At 40.4% G+C, this 21,339-nt stretch overlaps 1 protein-coding gene across 1 annotated transcript in view; it reads right to left on the bottom strand.

Moving 5' to 3' along the window:
- The window catches only part of l(3)80Fg (dnaJ homolog subfamily C member 16 l(3)80Fg), a 507,034-nt gene that overhangs the window by 214,784 nt on the left and 270,911 nt on the right, over window positions 1-21,339 (bottom strand). Inside the window, exon 5 of the mRNA XM_067141678.2 lies at window positions 206-386. Within this exon, the coding sequence (XP_066997779.2) occupies window positions 206-386 (181 nt within the window). The remainder of the gene's footprint in view (window positions 1-205; window positions 387-21,339) is intronic.

Below are 21,339 nucleotides of genomic sequence, written 5' to 3'. Positions count from 1 at the left end.
AAACTTCGGCTTTTCGGTTGGACTGACAAGAAAGTGATGTTTACACTGTTACTATGTCAACAATGAAAAGTATGCTTCACATTCAAGTGGATCATGCACTTCCATTCATTTCAGCAAATTATTCATCAGTAACTGCAAAATCAGCTAGAATATCTTCAATATATCTGTACAAAGCATGCAAGTCCAAAATATTGTTCACACTTACCCAAATGCTACTCTATCCCTGTAGTAGAATGCCATAAGAAGATATCGCAATCTTATGAATTCCTGACGTTCAAAGATGAGTGCTCGAACTCTGTTATCAACCCATCCACTTAAGAATGAGGTTACACTGTCATCATTTATGGGCTGCACAAGCTTGTAGGGAAACTTGCTCCTTACAAATTCTGAAGAAAAAATGTTCAACTCAATCCTTTGTTCAAGATACAAGTGCAAGAATTTATTAAATTTGGACACACACACACACACACACACACACACACACACACACACACACACACACACACACACACACACACACACACACACACACACACACATACACTGTTAGTACTGTTTAGATGTAGGAAAAAGTAATGCACCCTTTTCAAAAAAAATTTTACATGTAAGCCTGTAGTGCAAACTACTTCTTAACTTAAGTTCCATGCATATCAAGGCACATATATTGTGAAACCAGCTTCCGAATTCCATCCTCATAGAAATCTGCTGCCTGATGTACCAGCTACTATGACACTGACCTTTTTCAAGTGCAAGAACAAATGGTAGTCACTAAGCACTAGGTCAGGGCTATACGGAGGATGATAAAATTGTTCCCAACCAAATTAAGCGATGATATCTCGGGTTCGATTATGTTACAAGTGAACTATGTAGCATGAGTGGAATGTAATTTTTTTAAGACTTTATTGGCGAAGTACTATATAATGTTTTATTTATCATGACATTAAAAAAAATTTCTTTATCATGTGTCCTTTAGTGCTTCTAAGCCCTCGCATGGCCAATTAGCGCGGGTTAAGGGGCAGTTATTACATTATTTGGACAGGATTAAGGATGTGTTGTCTATGGAATTGCCGGAAGTTGAGCGGCAGAAATGTCAGATCTTATTAGAACAGTTTTCCAAAGTTTTCGACAGAATCAGTGGTTTCCTTGAAGGTAATAAGTTAAATAACACCGTTTCTCACATTCAAGTGTCGACCCCATCTGGAATGAGTGACAGTGTTAATTGTGGCGAGGCATCTGTTGCTGCTCAAGTGTGCGATCTGATACCTAGTGCTGGTGTTAGGCCTATTCAGGAGTCTGAGGTGACTAATGCTGCCCTGGGATCTTCTGTTTCGTTGTCTGGACCTAGGACACCTGTAAGTCATTCTAATGATACATCTCTTTTGCATGTTGGTAACCGTACAAGTTTTCCTATGATTCCTGCTACTTCTGTTGAAGTTCAGTGTTACCTTATATTCCTAATCAACCCGGTTCTGATTCAATGGTGCAAAACCACCCACCTGTCCTAGTGCCACCCGTATCGAGTTGCATAACCTCTACACAACCGGTTAATGCCCAAATGGTCTCTCGGATTAGTGAGAACCTTTCTCAAATTAGGTTGTCTGCGCCCGTAACATTGCAGGATAACGTTAATCCTAACCTATCCTGTACTCTGTCCTTTTCACAAGGGCACCCGAATCAAAGGCACGAGGCCTTGCTAAACCCTCTGGACTATTCTAAGCCTTCCCAAGCACCCTCCTGTAGTTTCTTTTCACCCCCACCATAATCTTGTCACGAATTGTAGATAGCAGTGCTTACCCCAGGGTTAGTGCCCTAATATCCCTGGTGTGCGAGGGAGAATCCCTCCTGCATAGTTATTAAGCCACCCATGCGAGATCTTGAGCCCAGCAGCATACTTTTACCTCAAAGTATTCCCCTGTCTGCTGCGGTTTGTGTGTGTTACAGTGGCTGCAGTGACCAGCTTTTTCGGGCAGGAACCTGAAGTGCCAAATTGGGAGGCACACTGTGTGCCTTGGGCGTCACCATCTGGCACCACTATCCTGCGGGGAACGTCCTATTGGTGGCAGGCGGACTGGACGGTGTCTCACCCCTGCTTATTTGGTGCAAGAGACCACTGAACTGCATCTCACCTAGGTGTCGGGTTTGGACTGACATTGAATGAAGGCTGGCGGCAAACGACCGTGTCGGCAGCCGCATCATCAACAAGAACCTGTGGCCTAGCTGTGCTGTGACTGTTGTGGGAAAGTAGTGCAAAAGTGTTAGCAACAAATGAGAAGTTTTGGTATTTCTAACATTCGAAGAAAGTATGGTGTACATGATTTGGTGGACAGACTACAAATTGTCTAATCATCTGTGAAAGAAGGCATTTTGAAGTGCAATGTGACAATCCATGTGGATTTTGTCATATTTATTCAAGAGGTGGATCTATATTATTTTCGAAAATTATGTGACAGTTTGTGTTGTTGGTTATGACAAAATTAACTTCAAGAAATTAGGTGTGTTAAAGTAATGTACCTTTACTATTGGTACTGTGTGAAAACGTTCTATCGCTTGCTCCCCAGTGAGGTTATATTATTGGTCGAGCTGGGCTCGACTTTCGGGGGGAGGAAGATGTTACAAGTGAACTATGTAGCATGAGTGGAATGTAATTTTTTTAAGACTTTATTGGCGAAGTACTATATAATGTTTTATTTATCATGACATTAAAAAAATTTTCTTTAACACATAATGTCATGATAAATAAAACATTATATAGTACTTCGCCAATAAAGTCTTTAAAAAATTACATTCCACTCATGCTACATAGTTCACTTGTAACAGATTAGCCATGTGAGTACTTAAAATCAATGGGCTGTGTGAGGTCGCGCATTGTTATGAAGCAAAATAAACCCCTTTTGAGCATGCCACGCTGTTTGTTTTGGATATCACAGTGGAGTTTTTTTTTTTTTTTTGCTATGGGCTTTACGTCGCACCGACACAGATAGGTCTTATGGCGACGATGGGATAGGAAAGGCCTAGGAGTTGGAAGGAAGCGGCCGTGGCCTTAATTAAGGTACAGCCCCAGCATTTGCCTGGTGTGAAAATGGGAAACCACGGAAAACCATTTTCAGGGCTGCCGATAGTGGGATTCGAACCTACTATCTCCCGGATGCAAGCTCACAGCCGCGCGCCTCTACGTGCACGGCCAACTCGCCCGGTACAGTGGAGTTTACGTAAGGTCTTGCAATAAGTCTCAGTATTTACTGTGTTACCTCAGTATAAAAAATCCACAAGCAACACACCCTGTCTATTCCAAAACACAGTGCACATGAGCTTGCGAGATGAAATTTTTTGCTTTCACTTCACTTTCATGGATGATGCCGAATGTCTCCATTCCAAGAATTGCGGATTTGATTCCAGCATAACATAAGACACCGATGCTTCATCACCAGTGACAATTCGGCTAAGGCACTTATCCCCTTCATTACTATACCACTCAAGGAAAGTCAAAGCACTGCCTACATGCTTGGTTTTGTGCACCTCCATCAGCATCCTTGGCATCCAGCATGAGCACAACTTCCGAAATTTGAGTGTCCTGACACAATTTCACAAAGGACGTTTCTTGAAATTGCAGACAACTCATAACTTAATGACGAAACTGTAAAGTGTTCGTTTTCCACAAACCTTTGCATCAACTTTCTGCACCAAGTCTTCATAAATGACACTACACTTCTCACAGTGGACATCAGTACAAACTTCTTTAAAAGCTCTAACCCATTTTCATACCATTCCTTCGCTCAATAGTGCACTCTCCATACACTTCACTAAGCTGATATAGATGTTGATTCCTATAGGGAATCTGAAATATTTGTCCTGAATGAGTAAATTTATAATACCAATATAAATGGTCCGTTATTGGACATAATAAATTTTCCAGCTAACTCATTCTTGCTTGCCAGCGTTTCGCCCTCGTGTGCTAGGGTGGGCTCATCAGTTGGTACCTAACACACCTACCAATACGCTGGCTAGTGCATAACGTGGAGGCCACTGCGTAGGCTAACTGGAGCCACCGGCAGTGCCAATGCACTAAGAGACTTTGTCTCATTACCAAAAATTGATGCTTGCTTGGTCATCAGATGATATAGATGTTGATTCCTATACGGAATCTGAAATATTTGTCCTGAATGAGTAAATTTATATATAAATTTATTTATTTATTTATTTATTTATTTATTTCGCCCTCGTGTGCTACGGTGGGCTCATCAGTTGGTACCTAACACACCTACCAATACGCTGGCTAGTGTATAACATGGAGGCCACTGTGTAGGCTAACTGGAGCCACCGGCAGTGCCAATGCACTAAGAGACTTTGTCTCATTACCAAAAATTGATGCCTGCTTGGCCATCATACATATATATATATTTATATATAAATTTACTCATTCAGGACAAATATTTCAGATTCCCTATAGGAATCAACATCTATATCATCTGATGGCCAAGCAGGCATCAATTTTTGGTAATGAGACAAAGTCTCTTAGTGCATTGGCACTGCCGGTGGCTCCAGTTAGCCTACGCAGTGGCCTCCACGTTATGCACTAGCCAGCGTATTGGTAGGTGTGTTAGGTACCAACTGATGAGCCCACCCTAGCACACGAGGGCGAAACGCTGGCAAGCAAGAATGAGTTAGCTGGAAAATTTATAATATTCAATAACGGACCATTTATATTGGTATTATTCTTCACTAAGCTGTCGATGAATTTCACCGGCTTTCAAATCCTTTGCACTTAGAAAATGAATCACAGAACGTACCTCACACTCGCCAGGACCGTTAATTGTCAGAGGCATTTTCAATAAGCATAAACAAATGTAAATACAGACAAATGCTTCCATAATGTCGTTTGTGGCTAGCCTACAGATGTACGTAATGAATGCAAATACCCCGAATAACAACCGAAACGCTGCAGCGGCCATATTTAAAAATGGTACTTACTTAAAAGAACATGCTTCTTATATGTATATTCAGTAGAAGCTCATTATAACATTGTCCCTGGAAAGGCAAAATATCATAAGCGACACTTTTGTAAAAATTGAGGTTACTATGTTTATATGTCAATCAAACTCCACTGCACATGCTGGCAAAGTATTGCCAGCGTCAAATAAATCTAGAGTTAAAACAACATTAAAACATAAATTATCATAACCACCATCAGTAATATCTTAAGCACCTGAGTTAGAATCTTGTAATCTGTGTACAGATTATTGTGACAAATCTTAATTCTGGACGGAACGTGAGAGGCGTCGGCTTCAATGTTCATGACTGTTGTTGGTCATTGCTGTAGTATACGTTTTATAACTGCCTCAAATCAATTTGCAGTTGATGATGATGATGATGATGCTTGGTGTTTTAAGGGGCCTAACATCGAAGGTCATCGGCCCCAATTTGCACTTGAAACATAAGGCAAATCCTGCTGGAGGATCTATCGCATGTTGATTGACAGCTAGTATGCTAGTGGAATGCGGAAGAGGGGAAAAAGAGAGGCAGAAGGGAAGAGAAGGGGCTGCTTCTTGTGACAAATTTTACTGAGAAGTACGGTCAGTAGCTAGACAAATTGGTTCATTGTCAGTACATATTCCTACCGTTCATGCACGAAGTGAATTATGCCGCTGAAAATTCTAAACTTAAGTTTGCAGCAAGAGAACAAGAGGTTGTTCAGTGTTCATAGTTTTAAGAATAAGGAAACTGAGGACAGAAAGAATAAAACACAAGAACAGTATAGAAGGTAGTTGTTGAAAGTACAACAAAAAATAGCAGATGCAACAAAAGTGCTGTAGAGAATGGTCAAGAGAATTTTAACCAAGCAAGCTGGCCATGCGGTTATAGTCGCATGGCTGTGAGCTTGCATTCGGGAGGTAGTGGGTTCAAATCCCACCATCAGCAACCCTGAAGATGGTTTTCCATGGTCTCCTATTTTCACATCAAGCAAATGCTGGGGCTGATTCTTAACTATGGCCACAGCCACTACCTTCCCATCCTTCTGTTGCCAAAAATCTTCAATGTTTTAGTGTGACATTAAACAAGTAGCAAAAGTATTTAGTAGAACAGAGACAGCTCGGGACTGAAGAAACTTCATTTGGTACACCAGGAAAAGCAAGGAAAGGGAAAAAAAGCATGTAATAGATTGTTAAGGTTTTGATGCACAATCCATGAATTTTATATTCTTCAGAAAAAAACTCCATCAATATCTAAATTACGACCTGTGTCAGGAGAGAGGATTGGTTTCCAAGGAGGTTGTATCAGTTTGAGAAGTATTGTAAAAGAGTTAGGCTTCAACTGGAAGAAGATTAGAAATATCAAAACGGTTTTAATCAAGGTCACCTATACGGCATCAACTTGAAAGACCTGCACCAGACCTCTCTGGAAGCCACACGCCATGACATGACAGTAGTTGTCTTGCGAATAAATTTGTGAGTGAGTTGCTGCGAAAACTGAGTGTACTTCTGATGACTGATCGGTGATATCCAACAAGAAGATTAGCTGGTGACACAAGACAGTGTAGTTTCACTTTCTCTTATTCTAGTGTAGTATGTCAATTTTCCTATTGCTTTTTATCTAAATTTCTTAATGCAATAATTTAAGATAATCTCTTATTATTCTCATGCCTTACATTCCTTCAAACCAATCCCTCCAAAATATTGTAAGCGTTACAAAAGCTATTGTAAGAGGACCACTTTGTTAAACAATGCACTCGACAATGACTGGCAAACAATTGTAAGCGACATTCATAACTTTAAAATAAGTTCCTTTACACTAAGACTCAATAAATACGTAACCTAATATGACAATACGGTGAAAAATTCATTTCTGGAGTAAAATGAAAACCTAAACTGTCTAAACTGTAAGCATTCGACTTGCTAATCATTTTTATCATCTCCTGCAAAATTAATATTTTGTCCCTTACAATACTTTGCCTTTCCAGGGACGATATGGTTGTTGAGGTACACATTTTATCCCTTGTATTTATTTGGATCTGTGGGTGGGGACAACATGAGAGGAAGTGATCAACCGGAAGATTAAAACTGACATTCTGTGAACAAGAGCGTGGAAAGTAATGTATCAGGAGAAAACGGACTGGTACATAGGAAACAAGCATGTGCATGTCATTCTTTATTAATCTAATTTAGTCCGTGATAACAAATATCTCTAGCCATATTCCATTAATTCCCTGCTTCCTGGATGCTAAGTTTATTTTCCAAACAGGCACTGAATCACTAATCAATTATTAGCTAACAATTATAACTGCTGAAGTAACCTATTTTAAATTGTATTATATAATGTATTTCCTTCCATTTTTACCCTCAAAGACATAATTTTACAAATGAACTGTCATAATTAGATGTTAAAGAATCCTAAGAAGGAATTGGTAATAAGTGAACATGGAAAAGTTCATCCAGATCTGTATCCATTAGATCCATTAGGGCTCACAGGAGTTAAACAGCAATTAGAAATTTTCTCCATAATTTGTAACGATGATATCTCTTATTTGACATTTCCCATATTGTGTTCCTTGTTATTCTTGGCCTTTTTCCTAATTTACTGGGGTTGGCATTTTATGCAGTTGTTTTTTTTTTTTTTTCTAGTTGCTTTACGTCGCACCGACACAGATAGGTCTTATGGCGACGATGGGACAGGGAAGGGCTAGGACTGCAAAGGAAGCGGCCGTGGCCTTAATTAAGGTACAGCCCCAGCATTTGCCTGGTGTGAAAATGGGAAACCACGGAAAACCATTTTCAGGGCTGCCGACAGTGGGGTTCGGACCTACTATCTCCCGAATACTGGATACTGGCCGCACTTAAGCGACTGCAGCTATCGAGCTCGGTTTATGCAGATTTAGCCCCAGTTGTACGGCTGTATACCCTTCCTGACAAGAATCCTATGTGTATGAACATTAAGATAGCAATAGTAAATCTTATGACCTTGATAGGAAAGGCAGAGGAAGTAGTAGATTTCATGAAGAAGGAGAAGGTGAAAATAATGGGACTGAGTGAAGTAAAATGGAAAGGTAATGGAAGGAAGAAATTGAGGAAAGGATACACATTATACTGGAGTAGTGGCCAAGAGGCAATAAACAGAGTGGGACTAATCATTTCAAAGCAACTGGAGGAGTATGTTGAAGTGGCAGAATGTGTTAGTGAGAAAATAATGAAGATTAGACTAAAGATGAAGAATGAAGTGATGGACTTCATACAAGTGTATGAACCACAGACAGGAAACAGGGAAGAAGATATTGAGGGATTATTGGAGAAAGTAGAAAGAGAATTTTCAGGTGTGGAAGTGGTGATTATGGGAGATCTGAATGCACAGGTCGGGAACGAGAGACAAGGAAAGGAAGAAGTCATTGGAGCATATGGATATGGGAAAAAGAATCGCGAAGGAGAGGAACTAGTGGACTTCTGTGAAAGGAATGGACTTATAGTGGGCAATACATGGTTTCGAAAGACAAACAGCAGGAATGTTACAAGATATGGGTGGGATGACAGAAGAACAAAATCAGTAATTGACAACATTTTGGAGGAAAGGACTAATCGCAGGCAGTTGATAGATGTGACAGTTTTACCAGGAGAAGCATTTGATGGGGACCATAGAGTTGTGGTGGCTAAATTATGGTTCGAAAAAAATGGAAAAACTAAACGAGATAAGAGAAAGCAAAACAAAAGTATGGAAATTGAAAGACAAAAATGTAAAGGAAGATTTTCAGGAGAGACTGAAGCAACAAATCTCAGTCACTGAAATGGAAAATGTAGAAGAGGAATGGACCAATTTTAAAAGGGCATTTGTTAGTGCAGCAGAGAGTGCCTGTAGCAGAACATCTACAAGAGTGAAAGAAAAGGACACACATTGGTGGAATGAGGAAGTGAGGAAAGCGTTGAAAGAAAAGAAGACAACCTGGCGAGAATGGAACTGAGATCAAACAGAAGAAAGCAAAAGGAAGTATTTCAACAGCAAATGGAGATGTAAAAAGGTGGTAGGCAAAGAAAAGAAGAAGAGCTGGGATCAATTTATACAAAAAATGGAAGCGGGTGTTAGTGGCAGTAAAAGGATACTGTATGGATTTATGGAAAGTAAGAGAATAGAAAGAGTTACCAAAAAGCTAGTGAAAAAGGAAGATGGGGAATTGTTAACACACCCAGAAGAGATAAACAGAAGATGGAAGGAGTATTTTGATAAGCTATTAAATGTGAATAATGGTACAGGGGAGACAGAAGCTATACAGTGTGAGGACTCAACAACAGAGGATGATACAACAATGCGGGAGGTGGAGTTAGCGCTACAAAAGATGGAGATGGGAAAAGCAATAGGGACGGATGAAATCAGTGTGGAAATGATAAAGGCTGCTGGAGCTGTTGGTATGCAATGGTTGTACCGACTACTAAAGTGTATGTGGAAACACAAATGTGTACCAGAAAACTGGAGAAAAGGAATAATACCACCAGTATTTAAGAAAGAGGACAAGAAAGTTTGTGGTAACTATAGAGGAATCACACCTATATCACAGGTAGTTAAAATACTGGAAAGGATATTAGAAAGAAGAGTGAGAAGAAAGATTGAAGGAGAGTTACAAGAGGAACAATATGGCTTCAGGAGTGTAAGCCCTACAGTGGACCCAATCTTTAGCACGAGACAGCTGATGGAAAAGAACTGGGAATATGGAAAGGCTCTGGTCATGACTTTCATAGATACAGAAAAGGCATATGATAGTGTCCCCAGACAGAAGGTTTGGGAAACCATAGTTAAAAAGAGACTTGGAACAGAAATGTTAAAAATGGTGCAAGCAATGTACAACAACTGTTTGGCAGAATACTGACCTCAGTTGGAAAGACAGAATGATTTAGGAATAAGACTGGACTAAGACAGGGGAATGTGCTGTCACCTCTTTTGTTTATTATGGTCATGGACAAAACTGTAAAGGAAACAAAGGAAGCCTATGGAGATAAGGAGATGAAGATACTGCTATTTGCAGATGATGATGTGATCTCAGGAAAGAAAAGCAAAGAAGTGCAAGAACAACTAGATGTGCAGAACAAAAAAATTGAGAAGTATGGCATGAAAATGAGTACAGAGAAAAGCAAGACTATGGTGATGTCAAGAGGGGAAAGGCAAGGAAAGGGCACTGTGAAAATTGGAAGTCAGAGTCTGGAAATTGTGGACAGCTTTAAATACCTAGGAAGTGAATTAATGCAAAATGCTACGGTGGACATGGAGAATAGCAGGAGGGTACAACAGAGTAATGCATTCTACCAAAGTATAAGAAAACTTGTTTGGAGCAAAGAAGTACCAGGGAAAAGAACAGATCTTGAGGATGCTCCACACCCAAGAAGACCCTCAACTTCAAACACCGACATCAATGTGAGCACAATTGATGTCATGTAACGGGAAGACAGACGTTTAACCATTGAACAGATTGCTGGAATAAAAAATTGCAGAAATAAAGGCCAAACTCTGCGCAAACAGGATGGATCCTGCACCAGCACAGCGCACCTGTGAATCGGGCAATCAAGACACAAGGCACAATAATCGAATTGGGCATTGAGCTGATGCCACATCCACCTTATTCACCGGACCTAGCACCATGCAACTTCTACCTATTTCCTGCATGAAAAAAAAAGAACTTCGGGGTCGTCATTTTCAAAGTGATCAAGAAGTAAACAATGCAATTTTGGGTATATTCAACAGACTATCAAGAAAGGGCTGGAACTATTGTACAGTGTCTGAGGGAGAATACTTTGAAGGTCTGTAAGTGAATTTGAATAAAGGTAGCCAGTATTTTGTGAGGTACTTTAACCACATCAACACAATAATTAAAAACTGAGAGGGCTTTTCTTCTTGGTGAAACATATAACCTGACTTTTTATCCTGTTCACCATCATACCATTGTCTGCTGTTCATCTCATAATATTGTCGAGGTATTGCAGTCACTCACAATCCTGTAACTATTTATTACTCCATACAAAATAACATCATCTGCAAAGAGGCTTATTTGTGATTCCAGTTCTTCACTCATATCATTTATATATAAGGGGCTGTCAAATGAAAACAGAACATCCGCCATAACACACATTCCATGCGAAAGGTGGCAACTCTGTTGTTACGTATCGATACTGCCATTAAACTGCATTGTGACAACTCACAGGTGCACGCAGTTGTTGGGTTATGTCTTTGCTGGTGCAGAGACAGGTCTAATGTGTTCGCCCAGCCCTAGAAATGGAGGCAAACACAGAAGAGTACAGAAGTGTGGTTCGTTTTATGGTGGCTGAGGGTGCTGGAGTAAGCAAAACTCATCATCACATGCCTGCTGTGTATGGCGAACACTGCATGTCCATGACGAGTGTGCAGAAGTGGCATAGGAGATTCCAAGAAGGGCGCAGATCACTACAAGACAATGCGCACCTACGACAGCCCCTTCGAGCCATTACTCCTGATGTGATAGGGTGAACTGATGGCCTTATCTGGGAAAACTGACGAATCACGGTGGAAGAAATTTGTGTTCAGGTTGGCATTAGCCATGGCTCTGTGCATGCCATTATAAAAAATCACTTCCATTTCCATAAAATCTGCATGCAGAGGGTTCTGCATCAACTGATGGAGGGACAAAAAATTGACAGAATGGCGTCATGTCTGAGTCATCTGCAGCAGTACCATTAGGAAGAGTACGCGTTTCTGTTCTGTATCATCACAGGGGACGAAACGTGGTGCCACCATTTTAAGCCCGAGAGCAAATGGCAAACCCAACAATGGAAACACCGCAATTCTCTCCCGCCAAAGAAATCCAAAGCTGTTCACACATGTTCTGATAAAGTCATGATGACCTTCGTCTTTGACTTCAGGGGCTCTCTGCTTGTCGACTTCCTCGAGCATGGAATAACAATCAATGCACAGTGCTATGAAGACACTCTGAAGAAACTACGATGTGCTATAACTTCAAAACACCCTGGAATGCTGTCGGACGGAGTCATCCTGTTACACGATAAAGCTCGCCCCCATACCTCCAACCTGGCAAATGTTATGCTCCAGCAATATAGTTGGGAAACACTTCAACATCTTCCCTACAGCCCAGATCTTTCAACTTGTGATTTCCACATTTTTGGCAACCTGAAGAAAGACATTCATGGATGTTGGTTTCATTAAGACAAGGAAGTGCAAGAGTCAGTGCAGTTGTGGATCCGTCAGCGACCTCCTTTTTCTACAAAACTGAAATTGATCGTATCGTCTCCCGGTGGGATTAATTTATGAATGTTTTTGGTAATTACTTTTGAATAAAACCATTCCATGGTCACATAGCGGGTGTTTGGTTTTCATTTGATTGCCCCTTCTACATAAGAAAATATAAAGGTTCAATAATACTTCCTTGTGGGACACTTCTCTTAATTGTTACAGGATCAGATAACACTTCACCTACTCCATTTCTCCAAGTTCTATTTTCTAGAAATTTAGCCATCTATACAACCACACTTTTTTCTGGTCCAATAGCCCTCATTTTCTTCAGCAGTCTCCCATGATATACCATACCAATAGCCTTTGGACAGGTCAATAGCAATAGAATCCATTCAACCTTCTGAATCTAAAATATCTGGTATAACTTGCTGGAATTCTACAAGCTGAGCTTCAGTGAAATAAGCTTTCTGAAGCCCAAACTGCCTTCTATCAAACCAGTTAGTAATTTCATACACTGGGCATGCTGGACGTGCGGTTAGGGCCGCGCAGTTGTGAGCTTGCATCTGGGAAATAGTGGGTTCGAACCCCACTGTTGGTAGCCCTGAAAATGGTTTTCCGTTGTTTCCCATTTTCACACCAGGCAATACCTTAATTAATGTCATAGAAAGTATGTCATAGAATCAAGATACCTTAATTAAGGCGACGGCCGCTTCCATCCCACTCCTAGCCCTTTCCTACCCATTCTCGCAATAAGACCTATTTGTGTCAGTGCGACGTAAAACCAGTTGTAAAAAAAATATAAAAATAATAGCACAAATGTGTCTAATACAATCAGGAAGAATGCTTTCCCAGAGCTTACATGCAACACAAATCAAGCTGACTGGCCTGTAATTATCTGCTCTATGTTTACCACCATCTCCCTTGTATAATGGGACTACAATAGCTACTCTCCATTCATTTGTTATAGCTCATTCATGCAAAATGTAATCAAATAAATATTTTAGGTATTGCACTATATCCCAACCCATCGCCTTTAGTACATCCCCAGAAAGCTTGTCAATCACATCTGTTTTTCTAGCTTTCAACTTTTGTATCTTTTTGTAAATATCTTTATTATCATAGGCAAATTTCTGTATTTTTCCAGTAACATTGTCTACCTCAATATTTTCCTAATATTCAACTATCTTCACAAATACTCTTTCAGAAATAACTATCACTGGGCGCTTTGTCTATGCGGTTAGGGGCGCGTGGCTGTTAGCTTGCATCTGGGAGATAGTTGGTTCGAGCCTCACTGTCGGCAGTCTTAGAGATGGCTTTCCGTGGTTTCCCATTTTCACACCAGGCAAATGGTGGGGTTGTACCTTAATTAAGGCCATGGCCACTTCCTTCCCACTCCTAAGCCTTTCCTATCCCATCATCGCCATAAGGCCTATCTGTGTCGGTGCAACATAAAACAAATTGTAAAAAAAATATATATATAACTACCATACTAATATTGATGAATGAAGCTCTGCACTACAACGGGCTAAGTTTGGAATAACCCTCTGTAATACAAATAATACTGTGATGTATGCTGTAGTTTTATCAATATGTAAAATCACTCTTCAGCTACTGAATTAAACAGTCACGGGCTCCTCACAAGCCATGGGCCGACGGTTTCCATTGCGAAATACGCAAGGATAGCTTGGGTAAAGTGGCATCTGTCACAAATTTGCAACATAGGACAGAAGCATTTGCTGGCGCCTCCGGTGTAAAGGCAGCACACCAGATTCAGCAAGCAGGCTAGCAAGCAGAAGTATTCAATGCGGCTTGAACGAAAAGCTCCCGTTGCCAACCCAACCCTGCTGTTATGGATGCTATTCAGTTTCACAAGGACACTTTGCCTTGCTGATCCATATGCTGCACTGCTGTAGTCTAACCTGTTCAAAATATGTGCCCTATAAAATCGTAGAACCACCATGCGGTCAGCCCCCCCCCCCCCCAACTAGTGCTGCTAAAAAACTTCAAAATATTTAACTTCTAAGTGCAGTGCACATTTAACTGCCGCACGTGTGGCTCCCACAATAATTTGCTATCTAAAGGGAGCCCACATCTAACTTTAGTCTATCCATCTCCCCTTTCAGATCCTCTAACCTACCACAATGATTCAAATTCCACTTGCAGAATGTCAGTATCCATCTTCCCCTCTCGTGTAGTCCCCACCTGGAGACCCGAATGGGGGACTATTTTGCCTCCGGAATATTTTATTTTATTTTATCCGGGAGGAAGCCATTATCAGTACATCATTCATACACAGAGAGCTGCATGTCCTCGGGAGTTAGCTACAGCTGTAGTTTCCTGTTGCTTTCAGTTGTGTAGCAGTATCAACACAGTTAAACCATGTTGAGTATTATTACAAGGCCATATCAGTCAATGTTCTAGACTGCTGCCCTTGTAACTTCCGAAAGGCTGCTACCCCCCTTTCGATGAACTATTCATTAGTCTGGTCTCTCAACAAATACCCGTCTGATATGGTTGCACCTGCGGCTCGGCTATCTGCTTCATTGGGACACGCAAGACTCCCCACCGCAACAAGGTCACATGGTTCACAGGGGAGGCTCATAACACTATCAGCTTTTAACTGCTGCACTCCCAAGGGGTAAGCCAGTTACACTCTTTTTTTCTTCTTTATTTTCGAATCCATCTTTCAATCAGCTTTTCTAAGTCATGGTAATTTTGTCTCTTTTTAGATATCCTATTACATACATTGTTCAGTGGGTTGATCGATATGGCTCTATGCTTCCACTCACCAACTAGGATATCCCTTTAAAACTTAACTTTCCTCATTCAGCATTAACTTGGATGTCATTACAACCTTGGATTAAAACAGAAGACTACGGCTATACACAGAAGCCTTGTACAATCAACTAATGTCAACCAGACACATAAATCTCACATGCCTGGGTACATTTTATATTTTTATACATATTATATTATATTATATTATATTATATTATATTAATTATATTATTATTATTATATCATATTATATTATATTATATTATATTATATTATATTATATTATATTATATTATATTATATTATATTATATTATATTATATATTTTTATACATATCAGAGAACAACAGTCTAGATCTTCACTTGGACTATTTTAAGTTAAAGTGTGGTTGTCACTTTATTTTAGCTAGACATCAAGATTTTAAGCCAACATATAGTAATATGGACTATATACATAACTTTTAGAATCATTAACCCATTGTTTGTACATATTCTCCTGCTCATTGTAGTCTTCTCTTATACGACCTTCACAGTCCCATTTGACTTCTTTAAATTGACATCTCACCGTTACGTTTTTAGATAACTATGTTTCAGTCTTGGTTTGCTGAAGATGATCATTACATTGATCGAAACTAGTCCAAAAAACTTCTGAAGGAGCTAATATCAAGTCTGGTCTAGGAAGCCAAGAATAACGGCCGAGAGGATTTGTCCTACCCACCATGTGACACCTCAAAATCTGCGGGCCTTCGAGCTGAGCAGCGGTCGCTTGGCAGGTCATGGCCTTTCGGGGCTGTTGCGCCATGGGGTTTGGTTTGGTTAATGCCAATTACCTCAAATTATACTGATTAGGTGGGATTAAACCTTTTTTTTTTTTTTTTTTTTTTAAATAAAGCCTGGTAAGAATATTTACCCACCAAGAAAAAAAAGAAAAAAAAAAATCCACCATTACAAACCAGAGCAGTTTACAGTTACTCTCGCACCAACTGGAAACTTCTTTCTAATATGTTACCCGACAGACTATCTGTCACTACACCCTCAATTACTGGCACTTTTGGTGGTTGAAGTAATTATCCGGCAGATATGGAAGAACATCTTTTTCGAGTGTGTTGAAGTGACCCCTTAGGTCATCATTAAAAATAAGACAAACAAAAAAAACCCTTGGATTTTGAAGGAAATCATATCCTGCATATGGAAGAGAAATCGGCCCAAGCAACCACAGGTGGGAAAAATATAGGCTGGCTAGAAACAATACAAAATCTGCAAAATGTGAAGCTTACAGTATGTATATAGACGAATTATGCTTCAATCCAAAGGAAATGTAGGCATTTATTAAGAGGAAAAGTGGCAGCAATGCACTACAGAACTTTAAATATAATGGACTCTCCCTTTCCAAACCACAAGACATACCGTACAACTGTAAATTCACAAATAACTGCTCACTGCCTGATACCACTGAAGGTACGTTCCTACCAAGAACAGCCTCCCCTCTTTTTCCCCAAGCCAGCCTAACTATTTTAAAATATTTTTTAAAATAAAATTTGCTTTACGTCGCACTGACACAGATAGGTCTTATGGCGATGATGGGATAGGAAAGGCCTAGGAGTGGGAAGGAAGTGGCCATGGCCTTAATTAAGGTACAGCCCCAGCATTTGCCTGGTGTGAAAATGGGAAACCACGGAAAACCATATTCAGGGCTGCTGACTGTGGGGTTCGAACCCAATATCTCCTGGATGCAAACTTACAGCTGTGTGCCCCTAACTGCACGGCCAACTCACCCAATACCAGCCTATATTTCTCAGAACAGGAAGTTTGAGATAGCTTGCAGAGAACCCACCCCCTATGCTACAAAAGGTGCAGACTTGATAACTAAATGGATTTTACACTAGTGTACAGGCGCGCTGTCACCCTTTTATGCACCTTGCACAACCTGTCCAGGACTCTGCCGCAGGCATGGAAACATGCTAACATTGATCCTGTATTCAAATATGGGGATAAAGAAGACATGGACATCTACCACCATATTTGATTAACGTCTAGCACCTGTAAATGGATGGACCACCTGGTTGCTAAGAACATACCGGAATTCCTGAGCAAAGAAAACCTGTTGAATCAAAGCCAATGGTTTAGTACTGGGGAAATCCTGAACAACTCTTTTTACGAAAGTGGTTGATAACTAGCAGAATTCCTTAGAACAGACTAATGCCTCCCAAAAAGATTGCACTGCTCTGAACTGGAGCAAGGCTTTTGACCAAGTTACTCATCAAAAAACTTAGCAAATATGGCACTGAAGGCACACTGATAATGTGGTTGAAGTCATTCCTGGTGAGTCGAATTCAGTGTGTTGTGTTCATTGGGTCCAGGTCAGTGAACACGGTGATAACCTCGGGAGTGTCCAGGGGTCGGTGATTGGGCCTTTGTTGTACATGGTTTTTATCCTCAACTTCCCAGGCTGTATGACGTCCACTATGGTGCAGTATACAGATGACTCCATAATTTATGGAGCCATAAGAAATGATGGAGACGTTAAATCACTTCAAGCAAATCTGAACAGTGTGGCAGTATGGTATGATGTAAATGAAACAACTTTGAATGTGAACAAATGTAAAAATATGAGATTACTAGGGCCAGACAGCCTTCTACATAGAGCCTTTCACTATACAGCAAAATTCTTCCCGTGTACAATTCACTGCAAATGGTGGGAATGCATATTTCCAGCAACTTAAAGTGGAATGCACACACAGAGGAAACTAGGTAGCAAGCCTTTAGGATACTAGGACTTGTCAGCCATAATCTTCAAGGGTCTAGAAGCCGTGCACTAAAAGCAGTGTATATTTCCATGATATAGCCCGCTCTACTATACGGCCTCCCTGCCTGGCATCCCACCGGTGAGGAAAACAAGAAGAAGTGAAGCAATGTCCAACACTGAACAGAGGGACTCATTTATAATCAAAGTAATAAAATTGCAACTAAACCATTAATATCTATTAACGACACGTGTAATCAATAGATCTAATCTTTCTCCAAAAATCTCTGGCTGGCACAGTTGCACTGCCCCCTTTCACCACCTCCAGCTATCATATCGCCCATGCCGTAGAATACAAGGTGTCTGTCTCTTTACCTCTTCCACTAGAACAACAGCGTACCAATCCAGAATTTACAATCGCTCTGCTAGACTCTGGAATAAATGAAATACAGAACCTTGTTCTACAAAAAACACACACTCTCTCTCTCTCTCTCTCTCTCCATCTACTGACCACAAAATGTTGCAACAATTTTTGTAAAATAAATAACCATAATCATCATCATCATCATCATCATCATCATCATCATCATCATCATCATCATCATCATAATCACAGAAGGAAGCTCTGAAATATCAGGTTAAATACATGGAAACAGCTTTTTACCTTTGCAAAACAACTTATCAATCCAGATCAATATCATGCAAGGCCAAATACCACCACTACACCACAGTAGTATGTCCTGAAGCCTGATATGCTACTGAATGCTTGGCCTTCACTCACCATAGTGAGATACACAGGATCCAAATGAAATAGAGGAAATTCCTAAGAAAGATCTTTGGCTCATGTCAAAATTCTGGGGGCGAATATTGCTTGAGGTCAAATGCAGAGCTGTACAGTGAAACCTCGGAATGTGAGTAACTTGGTCTACAAGTGTTTTGCAAGACGAGCAAACATTTAAAATAAATTGTAACTTGATAAGCGAGTGAGGTTCTGCAGTACGAGTGTCATGTGTGCCTAGGTTTTCCCCTCCCCTGTGCTTTTGTTGAATGGATGAACGAGGTCTTTGGTCCTGTAGTGAAGAAATACCTTTCAGAAAATAATCTGCTGCTCAAAGTCTTCCTGTTTATGGACAATGCTGCTGCTCATCCTCCAGGCCTCCTTGAGGACTAGTTACTGGAGGAATTCAAGTTTGATAAGATTAAGTTCCTTCCTCCCAACACTACTCCACTACTCCAGCCTATGGATCAGCAAGTCATTTCAAACTTCAAGAAGCTATACACCAAAGCACTATTTCAGCGATGCTTCGAAGAGACCTTACCCTCCGAGAGTTTGGGAGAAATCATTTCCCCATTGTGAACTGCCTGAAGATCATCGATAAAGCCTGGGATGGAGTCATCAAGAGAACTCTCACTCCCGCTTGTGGAAAGCTGTGGCCTGACTGTGTTCTTGGACATGACTTTGAGGGAATTGTTGGTGAAAATGAGCTGCCGACTGTCGATGAAATTGTGTCCTTAGGGAAGACTATGGGGTTAGAGGTGAATGACGTGGACATTCGAGAGCTGGTGGAAGAACATAGCCAGGAATTGTCCACCAATGAACTGATGGACCAGCATTGCGAACAACAGGAGGAGGTTATGGAGGAGATCTCGCGTGAGGAAGAGGAGGAGGAAAGTCAACGGAATCTCTCACTTCAACTGAGATTTGGGAGAAGTGCAAAATGTCGGAAACGGTGCAAAATTTTGTAGAAAAACACCACCCGAATAAGGCTGTAGCAGTACAAGCGATGAATCAGTTCAATCAGAATGCGATGTCACATTTTCATGAAATCCTCAAAAGGAGGCAAAAGCAACAGTCACTAGACAGGTTCCTCATTAAAGTTGCACAAAAAGGAAATAATTCCAGTTAGCCAACAGATAGCAGTGATTCCGTTAGTGAAATTCGTGCTGCACAGTAACTCTTCTCATGTCATCTCTCGTCGCCCTCACACCAACAATGATTTTATTGTAAAGTAAAGAGCAGTTTAATATGTTTTAAGTCATATTTTGTTTCAGAAATGGTATGTGAATAAATATTTTTGTGTTGTGGACAAATCATCTGCGTTTCAATTCTTTCTTATGGGAAAACTTGCTTTGATATACGAGCGCTTTGGATTACAAGCATGTTGCCGGAACGAATTATGCTCGCAATCCAAGGTTCCACTGTATTCTAAATTTGAAAAGCTCTCACTTGTTGTTACCTGCGTAACAATTCTTTCCTCTCCGTAAATATTTTTGAACTAGCCGCATGGCTATAGAAAATCTGTGTTCTTAATAGTGGTTCGCCGCTTCGTTATTCATTAAGTAATTATTGGTCAAGAATACCCTTCTTTTCAAAACTTATAAGCTGGAAACTTCTCCGCTGAAGAGGTTATTATGTTGTCCAGCTGCTGTGTGCACGTCCTGTCAGTGCCTTACTGTATTCTCCTGCACTCTAGTAGTGTAGGTACAAACTACCTCACCACTCGGTGGCTCTCCCTCTGTGTACATGTGATCGCCGTGGCAGTGGACTGTGGAATCTTGGGAAGAATCGCCATTGCTGTTCTGTGAGAAAAAGGAGATGGATGTGTGGCGTGTCTCTCTCCCTAGCGAGATGATTTGTGCAAAAATGCTCGAGCCTGGTTGAAGTTACATTGGTAGGGCTTTGCCCTAGTGAAACTGCAAGTTATTTTGTTTTATATTCCTCGCCTGGAAATTGTATTTTATGCATTTCTTCAACATACGTAAGTAGAATGTAACGCTGAAGCGTCCTCACAACTACAGCTGCATGAAACTGTAAGTGTTGATCCAACTAAACTTCTACCGATTTATTGTGAAAAAACTGAAAATTTCCCCATGTGAAGAATGTGTGTGCGACACGATGTAATTTGGCGTCATCTAAAAACTAAGTCTTGCCTTGTGGAATTTCAAATTTTTTTGGCTTGTTAAATGGAACTTATAGCATGTGTAATTTACGTCAGTTAACTAGGGACTTGCGTGCTATGTGAACGAGTTTTTTGAATTCTTCGAAATTGTAATTTGAAAACTTGATGTTTATTTATGGCTTTCTAGGCCTAAAAGTTTTGTGGTAAAAGCAGGTATTAACTGGGTTAATTAACCAAGCAAGTCGCTGCAGGGGTGTGGGGTTTACGTGTATATTCTGTTCCGGTTCTTTCTTTTTTCTTGCTTCTCTGTTTAATTTTAAATTTTAAATAAAAAGTTTCTTTTTCTTGGTATTTGGGTGGTTTTCTGCGTCCGGTTTTCACTTGTCCTTTGAATGTATTAGCATATTGTTGTTTTGCGGCCTGTGATTGGCCCCTTCCTTCCCTTGACTTATTGTTGGTTGTTGCCATGGCAATGCTAAGCTTGTTGATGTTGTTGAGATGGGATTGATGATTTGAATTGATGTGCCTGTTATGAAATCTGCCTTGTGGGTGGTTTAGCTTGGTCCCTTTTATTTTTTCTTTGGCATTTTAAATCTTCCTTCTGCTCATTTTTCCAATTATTTCCCTTTTCTCTGTTTTTCTTTTCGGGAATTTGTACGTAATACCTACCCATCCTTGTAGGGGCTCGTTTGGATATATCCTAAACAAGGTTTTCAGTATTAAAAAAAA

Source organism: Anabrus simplex, chromosome 2, assembly GCF_040414725.1.
Source record: "Anabrus simplex isolate iqAnaSimp1 chromosome 2, ASM4041472v1, whole genome shotgun sequence".
NCBI lineage: Eukaryota > Metazoa > Arthropoda > Insecta > Orthoptera > Tettigoniidae > Anabrus > Anabrus simplex.
Note: the sequence above shows the minus strand (reverse complement) of the source record. Positions and strands in the feature narration are given on the sequence as shown.